Raw genomic sequence first — 19,092 nt, forward strand, 5'->3', positions numbered from 1 at the left:
GCTGGAAGGTCCCATCATGGTTTGGTCTGATTCCTGTGGATTCAGTCTCATCTTCAGAGAGAAATGTGTGAGATTTCCTAATGCCCAGTGTCACGTCTCTGGGGTAGAAGCCAGTGGCCACACAGGTGAGTTTCAGCTTGGATTTGTCTTTGATAGATCTTTTTGCAAACACATGAACAGTTGGAGAAGCTGAAAACACAGAAATCAGTTTATCAGTCTCATCCTCATAACAGCTGCATATCATCAAATAAATACAAAAACATTTACTCACAGCCGTGTCTGAGCTCCTTGTCTCCATATTCTCTGAATTTGTTGAGCCAGTCTACACACTCTTTCTCCAGGTAGCCTTTGGTGTACTGGTTTAGGATGAGCACACTGTCCCATTTTCTCTTGGTTGGTAGAGCTGCTTCAACTAAAGCGACCCACTGAGAAACTGCAATATCAAAAGAAATAAAGTCCTCTCCATCATAGGTGTACTCACTAATGCCTTTGGAAAACGCAAGTTCACTTCCCTGCTGCTCAACTTCACAACCGTGTCTCCACTGAAGAACATGAAGATCTGAAGCAGACACAAATCAGAATGACTGTGTGAGATGATGATAATATAAATCCACTGATCATCTGTATATGCTGGTTAAACTGTAAGAATGTTCCTCACCCGATTCATTTTGTCTCATGCGTTTCATCAGAATGTCGATATTCACATTAAACCACTGTTCTTTGCTCTTTCTGGACTGGGTGCCTTTTTCCCAGTAATCCTCCTGCATTTTCTCCTTCATCCAGGTCTGTTTGGGAATCTTCTTCTGTTCCTCACTATTGTAATAGTCGATCTGTATGTCATCTAGCAGACCCATAGCAGTGAACTGATAGATGCCCGGCAGATCGACAGGTTTGGACAAAGCCGTGTAAATGTAATACAGCGAGTGCTTCTCTGCAGTAAAGAGCAATGAAATATGAATGTAAAACTATTCACTAGATTATAGGTGAGTAAAGTGAAGGAGAAAGCAGTGACAGTTTTTCTCGATTTCTAACACACTATATCTGATTCAATTTCCCAAACCAGTGCTCTGAAGGAAGACATTTATTTTTCTCTGACCTTTAAAAGACCTGTTTTCTCACACGCTCCAATTTAGTGTAATTTTTGTTCTATGCATGGAAAGACCATGTGGAAAGTGTGCCTACAGTCTCATCTACAGGGTTTTTACACTACTTAAACATACAGTATAATGACAGTTTATTGCAGCAGTACTTTAGATGAGAGAACCATCCAGGCATGTGCACACATAGACATCAAAGGGGGCTTGAGCACCTGCCCTTTTTCTTCCTCGAGAGAAAGTGGCCTTTTTTCTGGGGATTTTTTTTATTTTAATAAATTGTGTGCGTGTGTGTGTGTGTTTCTGTTTGCGCACAGCTGTCCCTGTCAAACAAATAAAAAATCAAAATATCAGGTCGGGTCAGGAAATGTTGAGACTGTCTCCCTCCGCGTCTCCGCAGCACAGCAGTGTAGCACACATTGATCAGCTGCACATCACAGACAGATAGACAGAGAGCCGCAGAAGTGAAGCTGCGGTAAAGAGCAATGAAATATGATCCCTCCCTTTCCAGTTGTGTTTGTCTTGCTCTGGAGGTGAGTGGTGATGAACAACAGACTAAGTTACCTGTGCCCCGAATTTACAGCTAATTATCCTGTCCATGACTCATGAGAGCTAACAAGTTAGCTAAAGTTTAATTAAGGCAATAGGAAGTCTATTAGGTTAGACCAGTGCAGGTTCTTTCACTGCATGATTAAGTTTATTAAAATGCATTTAAAATGATCACAAAATGCAACATATGGGGGCAGAAATGCATTTATATCATTTCATATAGTTAATCAGTATCACAGGAAGACTGGCTTTTTTCCACCAAAAAGCAGCATGATTACAAATGTGAAATATTGATTTTATACAGCAGTTCAACAAACAAGAATTTAATATTAAGACACTAACGTTTTAAACACAATATTGACTGTTTTTGCTCTATTTCGCCGACAAATATAATTTCAATTTGTGTCGCTGAGCAACATGATGTGTTTTGTTCCTGAGTGAATCAATCGTTTAAATGATTCAGTTCAGTCGCAATGACTCACTTATTAACAGTGACTTGCTGCCACCTACTGACAGTTTTAATTTCACATTTAAAGTATCTTTTCATATATTTTTTAAAAATAATTTCAAATTTCAGTATTTAACGTTTTATGTTTAAAATATCAAAACAGTATTAATGCATTTGTAACTGCAGGTTAAATACATTCATGTCCTGCATTAAACAGTGTGTAAATGCATCAATGTCCCTTCAGCTTCTGTGTTTTCTCTGCATTGCAAAGATGAATTTTGTCAATACTGATTTTGGACTGGTAACAGCCCGAATGACTTATTATTCTAATTGATTGATTCAGTTTAAGAATTTAACTGAAAAGATGATGCACACTTTTAGAAAAAAAGGCTTAAAGGTAAAAATGCTCATAAAAGGTAAAAATCAATTTAAACTTATTGGAAAAGATTAATTTATATAACTGCTGTGAACTAATCACCACACAGAATATGCAGAATATCAAAAACTTTAGGAGTCAGCTGTCCACGGTAGTCCTTAAGATATCAGCACAATAACACACTCAGCAAAATATCATCTAATTATTGTTCTCTACAATATTGCACACCCCTAATATATTTAATGTTTTGTTCAGAAAAAAATGAAAATAAATATGAGAACTGCCCTTTTTTCCACTTGAGCCCCTGCCCCTCAAAACATCCCAGGAACAATCATGGAGGATAAGATTGTGTCCATTTATATGTAGATTTACTAGATTTCTCTTCATTTCTATAGGGTGACCATACATGCTTTTTTTTCCAGGACATGTCCTCTTTTTTGACCTAAAAAAAAAAAAAAAAGGCCAATCCGGCTTTTGCTTTATACAGTTTTTATATTGCCCTGTGCTGGACTGTTTTCTTAATCCCGCTCCCGCACAAAACACACACAAAACATCTGCAACGTTTTTACTGGAAGGTTAGTTTATATGGTTATAAAAAAATAGGCTGGAACGTTTTATCTATAGCCTGTTATATATACTTTTTTTGCATATGAAGTTAGCATGCATTTCTTCTCAAACTGAATTACTTTCGTTACAAAGACGTTTTAAATCTTGTTACTTTCAGTTACGTTATTCTCTGATAAATGCAGAAACTTTAAATCATTTACCTGCTTGAAGTATAGGAGGAGTGCCATAAAGAAGAAAAACACAAAGCAGAGCAAAGATCTTCGTCGCCACACTCGTTCCCATGACTGAAAGCCTTTAAATGTGTAAATCTGACTAATTACTCATTTTTAAATCATTGAAAGCAAAAGCTCTCAGCAACAGAAAACTAGTCACAGAAAATAGCGGTTGATGTTTTAACCAATGAGAAAACAAAACGATTACATCATGTGTATCTGGGAAGAAGTGGAGAGGCTTAACCCACATAAAGTGTTTTAGTCAGTCAGTGTTCAATGAATAAATACATTTATCATAAATTTACGCATTAAACAATTCTTTCACAAAGTTATAGTACGTTAGATGTTGACGGCAATATGGCCAACAGTTCAATGTTCAATAAATAATTTTAAAAAAGTTATAAATGATAATATTAAAATAAAGAAATAAAAAAAAATCTTCTGCCAAGTTGTAAGGTTTGTTAGTTGGTTCATTTTATTTGTTCTCAAAATGTTTACACATAGGTATGTATTCAGCAATCAAGTGCAAAACTCTTGGCACGATTCTAGCAACAAGCAATTTGTAAACACTTGTTTATTCACATAGAGTTCATAATTTGAGGTAGTTTAACCATTGTCACTTTTAGTATGGCTAAAGGTCACACAAAATGATATTCAAACTCACATAGACACTTCTAACATTAAATAAAGCACAATCAGCACCTGAGATCATTGTCATAGTTTGTATGCTGTCGTTCTGGCCTTGATGTTGCAGAAATAGAAAGTAGAAACGTTGCAAATGACCATCATGAATGGATACGACAAAAACAACAAAACAGTACAAAGAAATAGCATTTAAGAATAAACAGATTACAGACCAATAACAGGCAGACATCCGCTGATACCATAAATTAATTTGATATATTTAAATTTTAATTTTGTAATTATATAAATGAAGTCAGTGTAAAAGAACAAAATTAATCAACAAATGTATATACAGAAACAGTATTTCACAGATTAAGACATTCAAGAGTATATAAGGCAATATTTTATAGAGTACACAGGATAATTATTAGGATATGCGATCATTTCGCAAGTATGCTCTGGTTTATTTTTATTGCCACTTAGATTTAAAATATTAGAAACGCTGTAAGTGTGTCCAGTCTGACCCTTTAGAGGTAGAATAATAGTAAGATTGGAAAACCCGGGGCTTGTAAAATTGTGTTTGTACCCGGGCCCCAGCTCTCTTCATATAAAAATATTTTTCTTTGAGAACTTGGTATAAAAACATCAATGGCTCGAGCAAAGTGCTTCAAAGCGCTTCTGTCTTCATGCAGCTAATGTTGCACTGTTTCTATTTGCCCTGAATGTTTCTTATTGCACTTTTTTTTCTGTAGCGTTGTTACATGTGTAAACATACCTTGCGCAAGTGCGTAATACATATACTGTAAACATATATGTATATGTATAGTTTGATTATTCTTTGTCTATGTAGCACCGTGGTCCTGTGAGGCACATGTCGTTCCTTTGTATGCCTCTACATACAGCAAAATAACAATTAAACTCACTTGACTTCAAAAAAATCCAGAGGCAGAAAGGGAGAGAATCAACTATTTACAACTCCCCAAAATATAATGTTTGTCAGGATTATTAGTGTTGACAATGACAATTACCACCCATCTTTCATTACAAATCCTCCTCTAACTTTGGATCAGCTTTGACCTCTTGTGGTTGTAGTGGTGGTTTTGTTTCTGTAGACTCTATAAATCTGTTACTGGAGTCCTAATACTAAAACACAGACATAAATAGTTATTTAATTATTTATTGGAAGTAGTAATGTAAATGATATTTAACTTGTGCTACACTATAGCCTGTGGAGAAACAGAAGTGTGTCAAAACTCACTGATATTCCATTTAAAATATACTTACCACATATTGAAGATCCACAGAGCTGTTCGAACCGGAATTTGATGTTTCAGCAGTTGTCGTCTGTCCTGTTGGAGAAACAGTGAAATGTGTATCTATAGTGCTTTGGTATGAATCCACTCAAAAACTGCCTGATAAATAATTAAAGCAATTGCTTAAGATAGCATCTGTTGTTGTCAGACTCTGTTCCATGTTTTGTGTGTGTCTTGCTCCCCATGTGCCTTCCTATGCCCTTATTTGGTTAGTTTACTGTTCCTGTCCTGATTAAGTTCATTTGTCCCAGGTGTTTCCCTTGATGTTTCATTGCTCCCAGGTGTGTCTCGTCATCCCCTCCTCCCTCCTGTATTTAAAGTGTTCCCAGTCCCTAGTTCTCTGTCCGCTGTTAAACGTCTTCCTGAGTTCGTCTCCCTTGGTTCCTGGAATTAAAGTCTTGTTAAAGTATTCTCCAGCGTCTCCTCGTTCCTCGAAGTGTATTGTGACAGAACAGCGGATCAAAACTGAAAGTGAGCGGCAACTTTTTCCTCGCGTTTGTTCCCCCCCCCCCGCGGCGATGGAAATTGCCGCTCGCGTCGCCGCCCTAGCTCGCCTCGATCTCCCCTTCTACGAGTACGCCCGGGAGTTCTGCAAGCTCGCTGAGGTGACGGCGTTAGGGGACGCCGTCCTCAATCAGCTGTTCTGGCTCGGGGCCAACTACCATCGCCCCGTGGACCTCCCAGACACCACGGGACTAAGTTGGAGGGAAGGTGTCTACCGGCTCCAGGCCCTGAATACAACCCCCTACATTTCTCCAAGTGTTTTTTTTTTGGGGGGGGTACTATGGCCTCCCGAGTCCCCTGCTCCGCCATGGCCTCCCGAGCTCCTGTGTGTATTTAAAGTGTTCCCAGTCCCGAGTTCTCTATCCGCTGTTAAACGTCTTCCTGAGTTTGTCTCCCTTGGTTCCTGGAATTAAAGTCTTGTTAAAGTATTCTCCAGCGTCTCCTCGTTCCTCGAAGTGTATTGTGACAGTTGTATGGTTTAGCTAGGATTCTTCAGAATTATCTGCAGCTGCATTCAGTTCAGTAGCTTGTTCTGGAAAACCACAATAATATCAAGCACAAAGGCAGTGCTATGCTCAGAAATTATATTTAATACAAATTTAATATAGCTGAATAAATATCTAAATAGGAGTCATGTTCAGAGTCAGATGAGTTAGTGTCTGATTAACTTTGGATCATTGGGAAAAAAAAATCAACATAATCTACATTGTGCATAAGACTGATTAGATATTTAGATTATATGTATCTTTTTTTTCTGAGAAACTCCAGCATTCTCTTGAGCTAGCCTACTATATGTCCATATTAATTTGGACATATTCGAAAAGAGCGTTTTCATTTGAAATCACGCTCCATCCCCACTTAAGTGTCTTACAAAAGTCCACACTGAAATGTACTTCGCAAAACTTAAAAGCTCAATCAGTTGATACCGAGAGACCAGACAAAATAAAATTATCATGTTGTTCTTCTGGAACAATCATTTTAATAGCAAAATATCCCACCATTCACTGGTGCATCCCAGTATTGCTCAAAATCGATATTCGGTCTAAAATTAAACTGTCAAGTTTTGCAGCAGGATATGAGATATAAGGTCACTTGCCTGAAGTTTCTAGTGATCCCGAAGACATTGAGGTGTGTTTAATTAGGGTTTGTCTAAGGCTGGGTAATATGGCCAAAAAATTATCACAATAAAATTGTTCATATCAGTCAAAACTGCATGATAATGATAACTGTCAAATCCTAATTTCTTTCAAGTTTAAAGGTAGATGTCTTCTCCTGAATGAAAATTAATTGAGGTTTTAAATGAATCTTTTTGTCGGAACATGACAGTAATCAAAACACATTTAGAATAAATATTTGCACTTATGCTATAGCTCAACAACAACCATTACTCCTTTGATACATTTAATACATGTCTACATTAATGATATAATAAAATTCCATATGTACTGTATAACCCACATTTCATGCCACAATACCATGGTGCAGTTAGTGTTACTACAGTAAATCCATGGTAACACCGTGTCTACACCGGACGCGAGCGGCGCGGCGCGACAAAATACGATAGAACTCATTATAATCAGTGATGCTGTCTACACTGGATGCGGCACGGCGCACCACGACAAATCCCCGACAGTAAACTGCTGCCGCATTCTATTAATGACGTATTTATGATGATGATTTTCAACGGTCGCTTTGTCGCGTCCAGTGTAGACAGACTTTAGCTGTTGCGGTGCGACACGACAACTGTCGCGTCCGGTGTAGACACGGTGTAAGTCCATGTAAAAGCCTTCTAACGTGATTGTTCATGGCACTGTGTTTCTTGTGTTTGTCAGCGCTGTTGAGAACGTCACTGCTGTTTCATCTGGCCTTCACCGAGACATTTGTGCACCATATTTGTTGTAACTGACAGGAGTTTACTAACAACTTTATTCTCTTCCGTAGAGCTGCTTTACATCAGATCTTGGGTTTGCCTCATATTTGAAGTTTGCATCATAGATTCTGTGATTTTCATGTTTAATATTGTGAAGCAGCTTTCAAACGGATTGTATTGAATAAATCGCTACAGAAATATAGGTGACTTGACCACTGATCTAAAGGGACAGTTCACACAAAAATCTAAATTCTGTCATTATTTTCTCATTTCATGCTATTACAAACGCCTAAGACTTTGCTTAGTCTTCCAAACACAAATTAACATATTTGTAATAAAACCTCAGAGTTTAGTCCCTCCACTGAAGACTGAGTGGTTTAATTCAAGTCTTGTGAAGAGATACGGTCACTTTATATGATGAACTGATTTTTAGACTTTTATTCACATACAAAACACACATACACTGAGAGCTTCACATATGGTAAACATGGAAGCTTGTTTGTTTGTTGGTTTTCATGCAACATGCACAGATGAGAACCAATGAGGTTTGTTCTATGATCTATCTTAACTTGTGTTTGGATGAATAACCAAAGTTTGAATTAAGTTTTGAAAGGGTTTGGAATGACAGGAGGGTGAGTAAATTATGGCAGAATTGTCTTTTTAGGTTCATTCATTCGTTCATTCATTCATTCATTGCTTGTCCTACGTATACAAAACCGAAATCAAGAACTTGTGGATCACCATCAGTCACTATACTCACCAATAATCCCTTTCTTCTTTAAGATGTAAACCACTACACCAGCGACTGTTATCAGGAGCACAAGCACACCTCCAGTCACTACTGCAATCATAGCTAGGTCAATCTCTGGTGGGCAATCCTGGCAATTTCCACCTGTATAAATGCAAAGAGATAAAAATAGTTATAATTAATTAAGGATGTCACAAGCAAAAAAAGGGGGAAATAAAAGTTCACTATTTATAATTTCTTTTTATTCCGGTATCAAGTGATGTTTCTGTCTGTATGTGTATCTGTTTTAATTACCCCATTCGATGATAATTGGTTCTTTGAGGGTTCTGTGAGCAACAAAACAATCATAATTAGCTTTTTCATTCTCCTGGATCTCCACACTCTTCTTCAGCTGGAAGGTGCCATCATGGTTTGGTCTGATTCCTGTGGATTCAGTCTCATCTTCAGGCAGAGATGTGCGATATTTCCTAATGAACAACACTGTGTCTTTGGGGTAGAAACCAGTGACCATACAGGTCAGCTTGATTTTGTCGCTGGTAGACCTTTTTGCAAACATATGAACATCTGGAGGAGCTGTAAAAAACAGGAATCAGTTCATTAAACAGTTCTATCTCTAAAACAGCTACAAACCATCAAACAAATACTAACACGTTTACTCACAGCCATTTCTGAGCTCATTTTCTCCATATTCTGTGAATTTCTCGAGCCAGTCCACACAATTTTTTCCCAGGTAGCCTTTGGTGTATTGGTTTAGGAAGGGCATATTGTCCCATTTACTCTTGGTTGGTAGAGCTGCGTAAACTGGGGCGACCCACTGAGACTCTCTATCATCAAACGACAGAAAGTTTTCTCCATCATAGCCGTACTCATAAACGCCTTTGAAAACTTCACTTCCCCATTGCTCAACTTCACAACCAGTTCTCATCTGAAAAACATGAAGATCTGAAATGAGAAGAAAAAATTTTTGTAAAATGATAATATTATAATTCAGATGATGTACATGCAGGTCAATCTGTAAGAATGTTCCTCACCTGATTCACTGTGTCTCATGCGTTTCATCAGAATGTCGATATTCAGATTAAACCACTGTTCTTTGCTCTTTCTTGACTGGGTGCCTTCTTCCCAGTAATCCTCATATAGTTTCTCCTTCATCCAGGTCTGTTTGGGAATCTTCTTCTGTTCCTCACTATTGTAATAGTCGATCTGTATGTCATCTAGCAGACCCATAGCAGTGAACTGATAGATGCCCGGCAGATCGACAGGTTTGGACAAAGCCGTGTAAATGTAATACAGCGAGTGTTTCTCTGCAGTGAAGAGCAATAAAATGTGCATTAAATAACTATTCACTGAAGTGTAAATGTAAAAGTTGCATGCTTCTGAAGAAGAGTCTCAAAACATTTCAGATACAGAAAGAAGCAAATAGACAGAATCTCAATATATGAATCTAGACCTGTTCTCTGAGAGACATTACTAGTCAAAATCCCAAATCTGAAGGCAATCCTAATGATATCAGACAAGATCAGATTCTAGATCAGCTAAAGTCTTTCTGTAAATTCATTCGAGACTGCTCAAACTTAATCCTGATTCAACTGTAATAAATTACTAATAAAATAATTAACATGTAAATAATTAATGTAGTAAAATAATTAGTTGTATAAATATACACCTATATAAACATACTTTATTATATACGATTTGTAATCAAATTTCAATTATGTCGCTACCGCGTCGTTTAAGACCAGTAAACGAGTTACTTTCACTTTCATTCTCTGCTGAACGCAGTACAAGTTAATAATTTACCTGCTTGTATTGGAGTCCAAAAAATACGAAAAACACAAAGCAGCACAAAGATTTTGTCGAAACCCGTGGCCATTATTAAAAAGCTATGTGTGTTACTCTTGTTTACATCGTTGCTTCATCGACGCATAAACGCAGAAACTGCCAACAGCAGAATGACGTTTTAATCAGTGATCTGAATCCGCATCTGGGCGGAAGTGACGCAAGACTGAACCAACAGGTCTTAGATTTTTATGAAGCCTTCGACACAGTGGAGCATGCTTTTATTTTTAGGTCATAAAAAATTGGGGTTTGGAGATTTCTTCTCTAAATCTATGCAAACAATGTATACGAATGCAAACATGTTGTTCTGTTAAACTTAAAGGAGGTTCATTTTCTAGGTTTTATTTAAAACGTGGTGTCAGACACGGCTGTCCCATTTCCCCTTACCTTTTTGTTTGTTTGTTTGTTTGTTTGTTTTGTCATCAGCTTATGAATATTTATGTTAGACCAAGCCTCTTAAAAGGTATATCTGTAGCGGGAAGGCATATAATCATATCCCAGCTAGCAGATGCCCACTGTGTCAGAGTCCATCTGCTGTCAGGAGGCTGATCTGGACCATGTATTGCGTGGTCAATCCTGCATCCTGGTGCGCACATGTAGCATACTATGCCTTGGAAATGGACATGTTGGACGTGGCCGTGCTTGTCAGAGTGGAAACACTGTAGCGTCCTGTTAACAGCAGGAAAGCTAATTGTATTTGCAGGTGAACATAAAATATGTTACATACCACTACTGGTGAATGAGCCAGTGTAATGTGAAATAATATATGTAATATAATGTAGTGCAAATATGTCTGAAAGGACTGACAAAACAATAAGATGCAACATGAACAATTAAAAACAGAGCAACTTCAGGCTTTGTTGGTGCGGCGAATGACTAAATTGCCAGACTCAATGTAATCTTCCTCCAAAAAATTTTCACTGCATACTATTTTACAATTATTAAGTCATTATTTACATTATCATTATGAACAGAAAAGTTGATTGAAACAGATGAATAAATGTCCATCGCCACACAGCCTGGAGTGGTTTATTACATTTAAAAACAGCAATTATCAATTTATGATCATTCAGAATAAACAGTTCTTCTGCCAAGTAGTAGAGTTTGATAGCTAGTTGTTTTTATTTGTTCTCAAAATGTTTACAAATAAGACATACTGTAGGTGGGTAGTGTGTAGCCTGTTCATCTGTCAAGTGCAAAACTCATACAGGAACATTTAATATACAGAATAGCAGACGTTGATATCATATTGTAGCATCTTTGATACAATTACATCACCAAGCAATTTGTAAACACTTGTTTGTTCCCATAGAGTTCATAGTTTGAGGTAAATTAATTTTAGTTTTCAGTATGGCTATAAAGGTCACACAAAATTATATTCAATCTCACATTAGATGCTTTTAACATTAAATAAAGCACATAATCAGCACCTGAGATCATCACCGTCATAATTTGTATGTTTTTCCAGTGGCGACATTGTAGAAAATGAAACTGTTTATAATACAGTCAACTCGTTGCAAACCTCTGTCGCAGCTGGATATGACAAAAACAATTAAACAGTACAAAGAAGCAACATTTAAGAATAAATAGATCTCACACCAATAACAGACTGACATCAGAAAAACATAAATAAATACAGAAACAATATTTCACCTGGAGCATACAGGATACTTATTAGGATATGAGGTCATTTCTCAAGTATGTTCTGTTTTTTAGGGGTTCAAGCACGCAGTGCTGAAACCCTATTGTAATTGTTAGAATTTTTTTTTATTATTATTATTTTTCTCCGCTAAAACTGATCGTGCAGACCAAACCGTAAGGCGCAGAGAGATGAAACTTGGCCAGAAGGTAGAGCTCCCTGAGGGGACATTCTGACAAAGACTCACCCCAATCGGCCAAAGGGGGGCGCTACAGCGCAAAAAAATAAAATATTAACGTTAGCCAAAATTTATTTGAAGCATAACTCTTGAACGGAATGAGATATCTTCACCAAACTCGGTACACATATGTAGGAGCTCAATCTTTGGTCAGATAAAAAAAATTGCGCTGCTTTGCCACTTGGGGGTGCTATAAGACAGAAAAAACATAAATTCAGCTATAACTAGGCAACCGTTGGTCCGATCGGCTTGAAAATTGGTATGCAGTGTCATTGTCCACAGTGGCACAAGTGTCTATGAGGACATTCACGTATCTCAAAAAACATGGCCGCCATTGGCCAAACTCTTTTAAGCACCTATTTGACAGGGTTAACGGAGGTCGATCGGAACGAAACTCGGTGTGGGACTAATGCTGTCAATCAAATCGTTCATTAAATATTCTCAATTATGTCAAAAACCTACTTTTGCGAACTAGTCATAGGTTTTTCACGCAATCTCAATCAAACCACTGCAGCGCAATTCTCGGCACTCTCTAGATCAATAATTATAAAAAAAAAAAATTATTTTGTCTTTTGGCTATCTATAACGGGGTCATTTATAAAAGAGGTGTGGCCACACATACCCAAAAGCCTATAAAACCTAAATGAAAACTCAAAACTTTACGAAACTTGGTGAAAACATGTGACAGAAGACACTTAACAAGCATGCAAAGTTTCACAGAGATCTGACCATAGGTGGCGCTATAACAGTCATAACTGTTAGAAATCATCATATTTCTTTGGTAAATTACCTGCATTTGCCCAAAATGCTATTTTTAATCATTGATTTAAGTGGTTACAGCCATGTTAACAAAATCTTTTTCCTTATGTGCTTAAATGCCTTAACTGCTTGAACCCCGGTCATTGCTGCTTGCAGCTATATTTTATTATTATTATTGGCACTCAGATTTAAAATATTGAAATCGCTGTAAGTGATTGCAGTCTGGCCCTTTAGTAAGTCTGGAAAACTAGCTCTCTTCATATAAAAATATTTTCCTTTGAGTACTTGGTATAAAAACATCAAAACATATGTGCTTTAAAGTGCTTCGGTTACATCTTCATGTCCTAAATGTCATCTTGCACTGTTTCCATTTGCCCTGATATTTAAAATACAGTTAGCCGGTGGCTCACTTCCTCCATAAAGCTACTCACACTGCATTCTGATGGTTTACCAGAAAACCTCTCCTTCTGTGGGAGAAAGAGTGAAATGTCCACAGTGATGTGGTACAATCTACTTAAAATTTGCCTAGTAAATGCCAAAAAATTAGCTAAATCATACCAGTAAATTCTGTAGATAATCTGACTGATTAAATATTAGGATTACTGGTACCATCTTGTGGAGGAATTGCAGCATTCTGATGTTCAGGTTCTTGTGAGTTTGTTCTTTTGTAAGCTAAAGGATGTGACGGATATAACTATTTTTGAATACTCTTTGCACTCTATTTTTATTTTAATGTAAATAAAATTAACAATTATCTAAAACTCATGCCAAAAACACAGAGAACAGGCAGTCATCACACAGAAAGGCTCAGCTGGGACTCAAATCAAAGACCCCCACTGTGAATTATTCCTTTACATCACAAAACTGAAAACTGGAATGTGTGGATCATCATAATCTGTCACTACTCATCAATAATCCCTGTCTTCTTTAAGATGCAAACCACTAAATGAACAACTACCAGCACAAACGCACCTCCAATCACTGCTGCAATCAAACCTGTGGCAGTCTCTAGGCAGACAGTGTGAGGATCTAGAAAAATACAAAAGTAGTTTTAATTGAGGATATCCTTAAGCCATATTGCGATTTCGGTTTTATTTCCATTAATCGTGCAACCCTAACCAATTCAACGCACTATAATCTTTCAAAAGCATGTTTTCAATTTTATTTTGTTATTTAGTAACATCTATATCCACAAAATCAAAATGTTGTCATCAGACCTGTATTCTGTATTTGTTTCCAGTGGAACTCAAAAGAAGACCTCTCAGGGTGAGTGTAATGACAGAATTTTCTTTTTTGGGTGAATTGTACATTTATTTATTCATTCACTCACTCAACCAAACAGTTACTACTCACCAATAATCTCTCTTTTTTAAGATATAAACTACTAAAGCAATGACCGCCAGCACAAGTAAACCTCCAATCACTGCTGCAATCAAACCCGGGAAACTCTGTCAGGCGGTCATAAATAGGGGTCATCTATAGAGATGCACAAAAACAAATACAGCTTTAATTATTTAAGGATTTCACAAGCAAAAAAAGAGAGGAAATGTATCTACATGTAATTGCATTAATTGTGTCATTGGGTAGTTGGATATTTGAATATATGTTATGTCTGCAAAGTATCATTTTAATTAAGTAAACTAGAGATACAGTAAAAGGCCCCAATAATGGTCACAATCTACAAACCTTAAAGTTTCCTTCAAAATGCAAAACTTTTGACCTAAAAGCCAATAAATCATCTAGTTTCCTCAGAGTTGTTTGCATAACCAGAGGTTCCACAATCATTTACAAAAGCACTCTTTATCATCTTTATCACAAAACAAATTACAACTTGCAGTAGATTTTATGTGCAACATTAAGAGCAGATAGCAGGCAAAAATTATCTAGAAAATGAAAACTAGAGAGACATAGGAACAAAAAAACATTTAGGGCTTAAGCCCCAGTAACCTACACTCTTAAAAATAAAGGTGCTTCAAAAGGTTCTTCACAGCAACGCCATAGAAGAACCATTTTTGGTTCCACAAAAAACCATTCAGACAAAGGTTCTTTAAAGAACCATCTCTTTCTTACCTTTTTGTAATCTGAAGAACCTTTTTTCACCACAAAGAACCTTTTGTGAAACAGAAATGTTCTTCAGATGTTAAACGTTCTTTATGGAACCATTTAGACAAAAAGGTTCTTTTATGGCATCGTGAAGCACCTTTATTTTTAAGAGTGTACCCCAGGTAATAATTGTTTCACTGGGAACTGTGGGTCACAAAATAACTATATTCTGCTTTTTCATTCTCCTGGATCTCCACACTCTTCTTCAGTTGGAAGGTCCCATCATGATTTGGTCTGATTCCTGTGGATTCACTCTCATCTTCAGGCAGAGATGTGCAATATTTCCTAATAATCAGTGTCACGTCTTTGAAGAAGCTGGTGGCCATACAGATGAGTTTCAGCTTGGATCTGTCACTAATAGATCAATCACTAATAATTCTCTCTATGACAGTGGCAGAGCATTAAAAACACACATTTACTCACAGCCATTTCTGAGCTCCTTGTTTGCAAATTCTCTGAATATCTTGAGCCAGTCCACGCACTCTTTCTCCAGGTAGCCTTTGGTGTACTGGTTTAGGATCGGCACATTGTCCCATTTTCTCTTAATTGGTAGAGCTGCATCAAATGAGGTCACCCACTGAGACTCTTTAATATCAAAAGAGAAAGTACTCTCCATCATAAATGAACTCATAAATGCCTTTGGAAAATGTCCCTGGTTGTCAATTTCACAACCAATTCTCCTCTGAAGAACATGAAGATGTGAAACAAACACAAATTGGCATGTTTATGAGTGGACAGCGTTTCCTTATCGTTTACACAAAGTACAAAACCACAAACACAAAATGCAGAACTACAGATCTCAAGCAAATGCAAACTCTGTATTCAAAACTGTTTGAACTCTTTCCATTTTTTTGCACTAATGTCACACATGTGTCATATAAATACATCTGTCTAATAACTAACAACAAATTGATAACCCCAACACTACTATGAAAATCCCATCAGTGGCTTTATTGTTTACACCTTTTGCCTTTATGCCTTTTACAGTGTTGCACCATAGCTGTTTGTAAAAGATTGCAACAATAGAGTGTCAAAAATAGTGTCATTGACAGTGTCAATTTTCTGTTGTGTGTAACACTGTCCATATCCAACAGGATCGGGAGTCACCAATTGGTGTAAAGAGCTTGGCATTGTCTTGGTGTTGCTTTTCAAAGGGATTTTAGAGTGCTCCAAAGGTTACGTTTCTCAAGAGATTTTAATTTTGAACTGTGCCTAATGTAGAGAATGGAGTGTAGTGTTTAGCAAAATGTGTGACATAGAATTTAAAAAAAAGTAGGAGTGTAAAGTAGGAACTGTGCAAACTTGGTTTAGAGGTTTGGCACATGAGCTTCTGATTTTAGTGACTGTTTTTCAAGTTCCAATTTTAGTGTGTAAAGAACTGGGGAAAACTGTAATATGAATCAAATGATCATATGCTGGTTAAACTGTATGAATGTTCCTCACCTGATACATTGTGTCTCATGCGGTCCATTAGAATATTATGACTCAAATTAAACCACGTTTCTTGAACTTTGAACTTGAACTGACTGGGTGCCTTTTTCCCAGTAATCATCCTGCATTTTTTTCTATCATCCAGTTCTGTTTAGGAATATTTCTCTGTTCCTCACTATTGTAATAGTCGATCTGTCTGTCATCTAGAAGACCCATAGCAGTGAAATCATAGATGCCCGGCAGATCGGCGATTTGGACAAACCCTATAGCGAGTGTTTCTCTGCAATGAAAAGAAATATAATTTCATCAAGAACATTTCATGGGTTTAAATGTGAGTAAAGTGAAGGAGAAAGCAGGTAAAACATAATGTGTGAGAAGCTCATTAAACAAGTTTTTTTTTTTTTTTTACAATTATTTATTTTATTCTACCATTTTTATGATTTAATTATTTTATTAATTTAATTTAATGATTTAATTATTCACTTTTCATTCACGTTCAGGGTTCTGTGATGTGGTTAATTGTCACATGACCTGTTTTCATTGTTTTACTGACTTAATACTATTAGAAATTTTTGATTGTAATTTGTATTCATGCTGATGTTACTGTATATGTAGTATATGCAATATAAATGAATAAATAATAATAATAGAAAACTGGTATATATTCTGAAATCTTCAATTGAGAAGCTGTTGTTATCAGGAACAGGGAAGATGCCTGATCTTATATGTGTTATATGTGTTCAGTATCTTCTAGACTATGTTGCTGTTGTTTTGTTGTTTTTTATAATGTGTAGTACGATACAAAATGCAATAAATTTAATTATATATATAAAAAAAAACACTTTATTGCAGTACTACATATTAAATAGCACCAATGGGTATCAGCCCAAACAGGCCTGCATCAGGAAGTCAGACAACAGAGATAAGTATCTATACATACAACTTATATGTATATATAAAGTTACAATTAAACAACAATGGAGAAAAAACAAGGAGTGGACATTTGATCTGTACAAAGGTTTCTCGTTGTTTCAGCTTATGATATTCAATGACACTTGTTCTATACCCATTACCTTACTGTCACTTCCATGTTTGGTTTGTTTGTGTAATGTTTCACTATTAGGGTAATTAATGTTTGCCATGTATATTGCATATCTGTGTTCTGCTACTGTCTCTCAGTGTCCTCTAAGAGAGACCTATATAAAACATTTGCAAGGACATTCCAATGTAAAAGATCAAACAATATTTTCATTATGTTTGTGAATACCAGTCTCTGAACAAACGACACATCAGTTTAACAGAAAAAATAAAGGCATAGTCACTTAAATAAATAAATAAATGTACATTGTTTTCTCAGTAGTAATTCAACTTTCGTGATGGCAAAGCACTGCAATGTCACGTGTGTATCCCTACCGCTGGATTTCAAAACATATGATGTAAAATGTATGTGGTGTATAGTCAGGGCCGTTTCTAGCCAATTTGACGCCCTGGGCGAAATCCCTATTGCCTGCTAAAAGTGCCAGTACGTGCGCTCATTGGCGCCCCTTCAGCTGGTGGCGCCCTAGGCGACCGCCTAGCTCGCCTATGCCTAGAAACGGCCCTGTGTATAGTACAGTATGTTGGGACGGGTGTGCCAGAACTGCAACATAAATTGTAACATGTTGATGGTTTCATTTTAAGAAAAACTGAACAAAATATATCATTATTGGCAAGAAGTGTGTAGAAAGACAATAGTGACAAAGAGTGGCACAACCATCTCTTTCATGTGTTCTTGTGAAATGCTTGCATCATTTTTCCCAGCTGCACAGTGTGAAATGTATTTTGTGAATTACATTGCTCTAAAGAAACTTTCAGAATGCACTTTTTATACCCATGTTGCATTCTTGTTTCATATGTTACATGTACACGTCAATTTACTAAGTGGTCATTAGGTGTACATAATTAACTGTGTTTGCATCAATTATTTTGAATGTGCTTTAAAACAATAGCTGTTCAATAGCTCTCTTCTTTGGGTTCCTGGCCCAGCTTCCTTTGTAAATACTCATCTATTGGTTTGTCACCACTGGAGGCCTCACACTGGAAAACAGACAGAAATGGTTATGTTATTTATCACTGGGAGGTGTTAAATATTAAAACAAATCATATTTCCGGGTGAGTTGTACAACATCCCAATTGAAATCAGTGGATTCCCAGTGTTCCCCAATGTAGATCACTCTGATGTGTAGGGACCCTTAACAAAATCGCTATCCATATCCTGGGTATGTGTATCCATATGTACCTTGGTCAGAGGTACATTTCCCAAAAGCTACTATGGTCACAAGTTATGTCATTACCAATAGAGTTTAATGGGACTTGCAACTCATCGAACTCATCTCAGGTTAGTAACCATATTAAACTTAAAGAGCAGGTCATATGGTTTTTTGAAAAATATCTCTTTTGCAGTTTATAATGTAGCTATCCTTAAATGAAAAAAATCTGCAAAGTTGTTAATCAAAAAAGTGCATGATAAATAAAGATATTGTCTCTCAAAAGAGAGAGTCGATTCTGAATCTTCTTAACGAGTTGTCATATTTTCTAATCTTTTGCCTGTTACCGGTATACGTCACTGGGTAACACATTTGCATAATCCCCGCCTGCCCGCGAAATACGAACAGAGTCTGACCTGCCCACAAACAGTTCCGCTAGTTAGTGTGTTTACATCATGTTGAGAAGACGCTGTGTTCAAGGATACCACAGAAATACAATTCGAACCTTTTGTTGTGTGCATGTCATTTTACC

The 19,092-nt window shown here is 36.8% G+C and overlaps 1 protein-coding gene and 1 pseudogene across 1 annotated transcript in view; both read right to left on the reverse strand.

The window, feature by feature from the left end:
• Positions 1-10,243, reverse strand: part of LOC107731659 (uncharacterized) — a 24,831-nt gene extending 14,588 nt beyond the window's left edge. The window contains exons 1-10 of the mRNA XM_016542809.1: positions 10,106-10,243; positions 9,337-9,609; positions 8,966-9,247; positions 8,600-8,878; positions 8,318-8,449; positions 5,155-5,219; positions 4,931-5,007; positions 3,235-3,326; positions 659-931; positions 272-559 (exon numbers count right to left, since the gene is read on the reverse strand). Of these exons, the coding sequence (XP_016398295.1) occupies positions 272-559; positions 659-931; positions 3,235-3,326; positions 4,931-5,007; positions 5,155-5,219; positions 8,318-8,449; positions 8,600-8,878; positions 8,966-9,247; positions 9,337-9,609; positions 10,106-10,178 (1,834 nt within the window). The 5' untranslated portion in view covers positions 10,179-10,243. The remainder of the gene's footprint in view (positions 1-271; positions 560-658; positions 932-3,234; positions 3,327-4,930; positions 5,008-5,154; positions 5,220-8,317; positions 8,450-8,599; positions 8,879-8,965; positions 9,248-9,336; positions 9,610-10,105) is intronic.
• Positions 10,244-15,017: 4,774 nt separating this feature from the next.
• Positions 15,018-19,092, reverse strand: part of LOC107731660 (uncharacterized) — a 13,251-nt pseudogene continuing 9,176 nt past the window's right edge.

The sequence above is a fragment of the Sinocyclocheilus rhinocerous genome, unplaced genomic scaffold (assembly GCF_001515625.1).
Source record: "Sinocyclocheilus rhinocerous isolate Xijiao unplaced genomic scaffold, SAMN03320098_v1.1 scaffold5418, whole genome shotgun sequence".
Lineage (NCBI taxonomy): Eukaryota > Metazoa > Chordata > Actinopteri > Cypriniformes > Cyprinidae > Sinocyclocheilus > Sinocyclocheilus rhinocerous.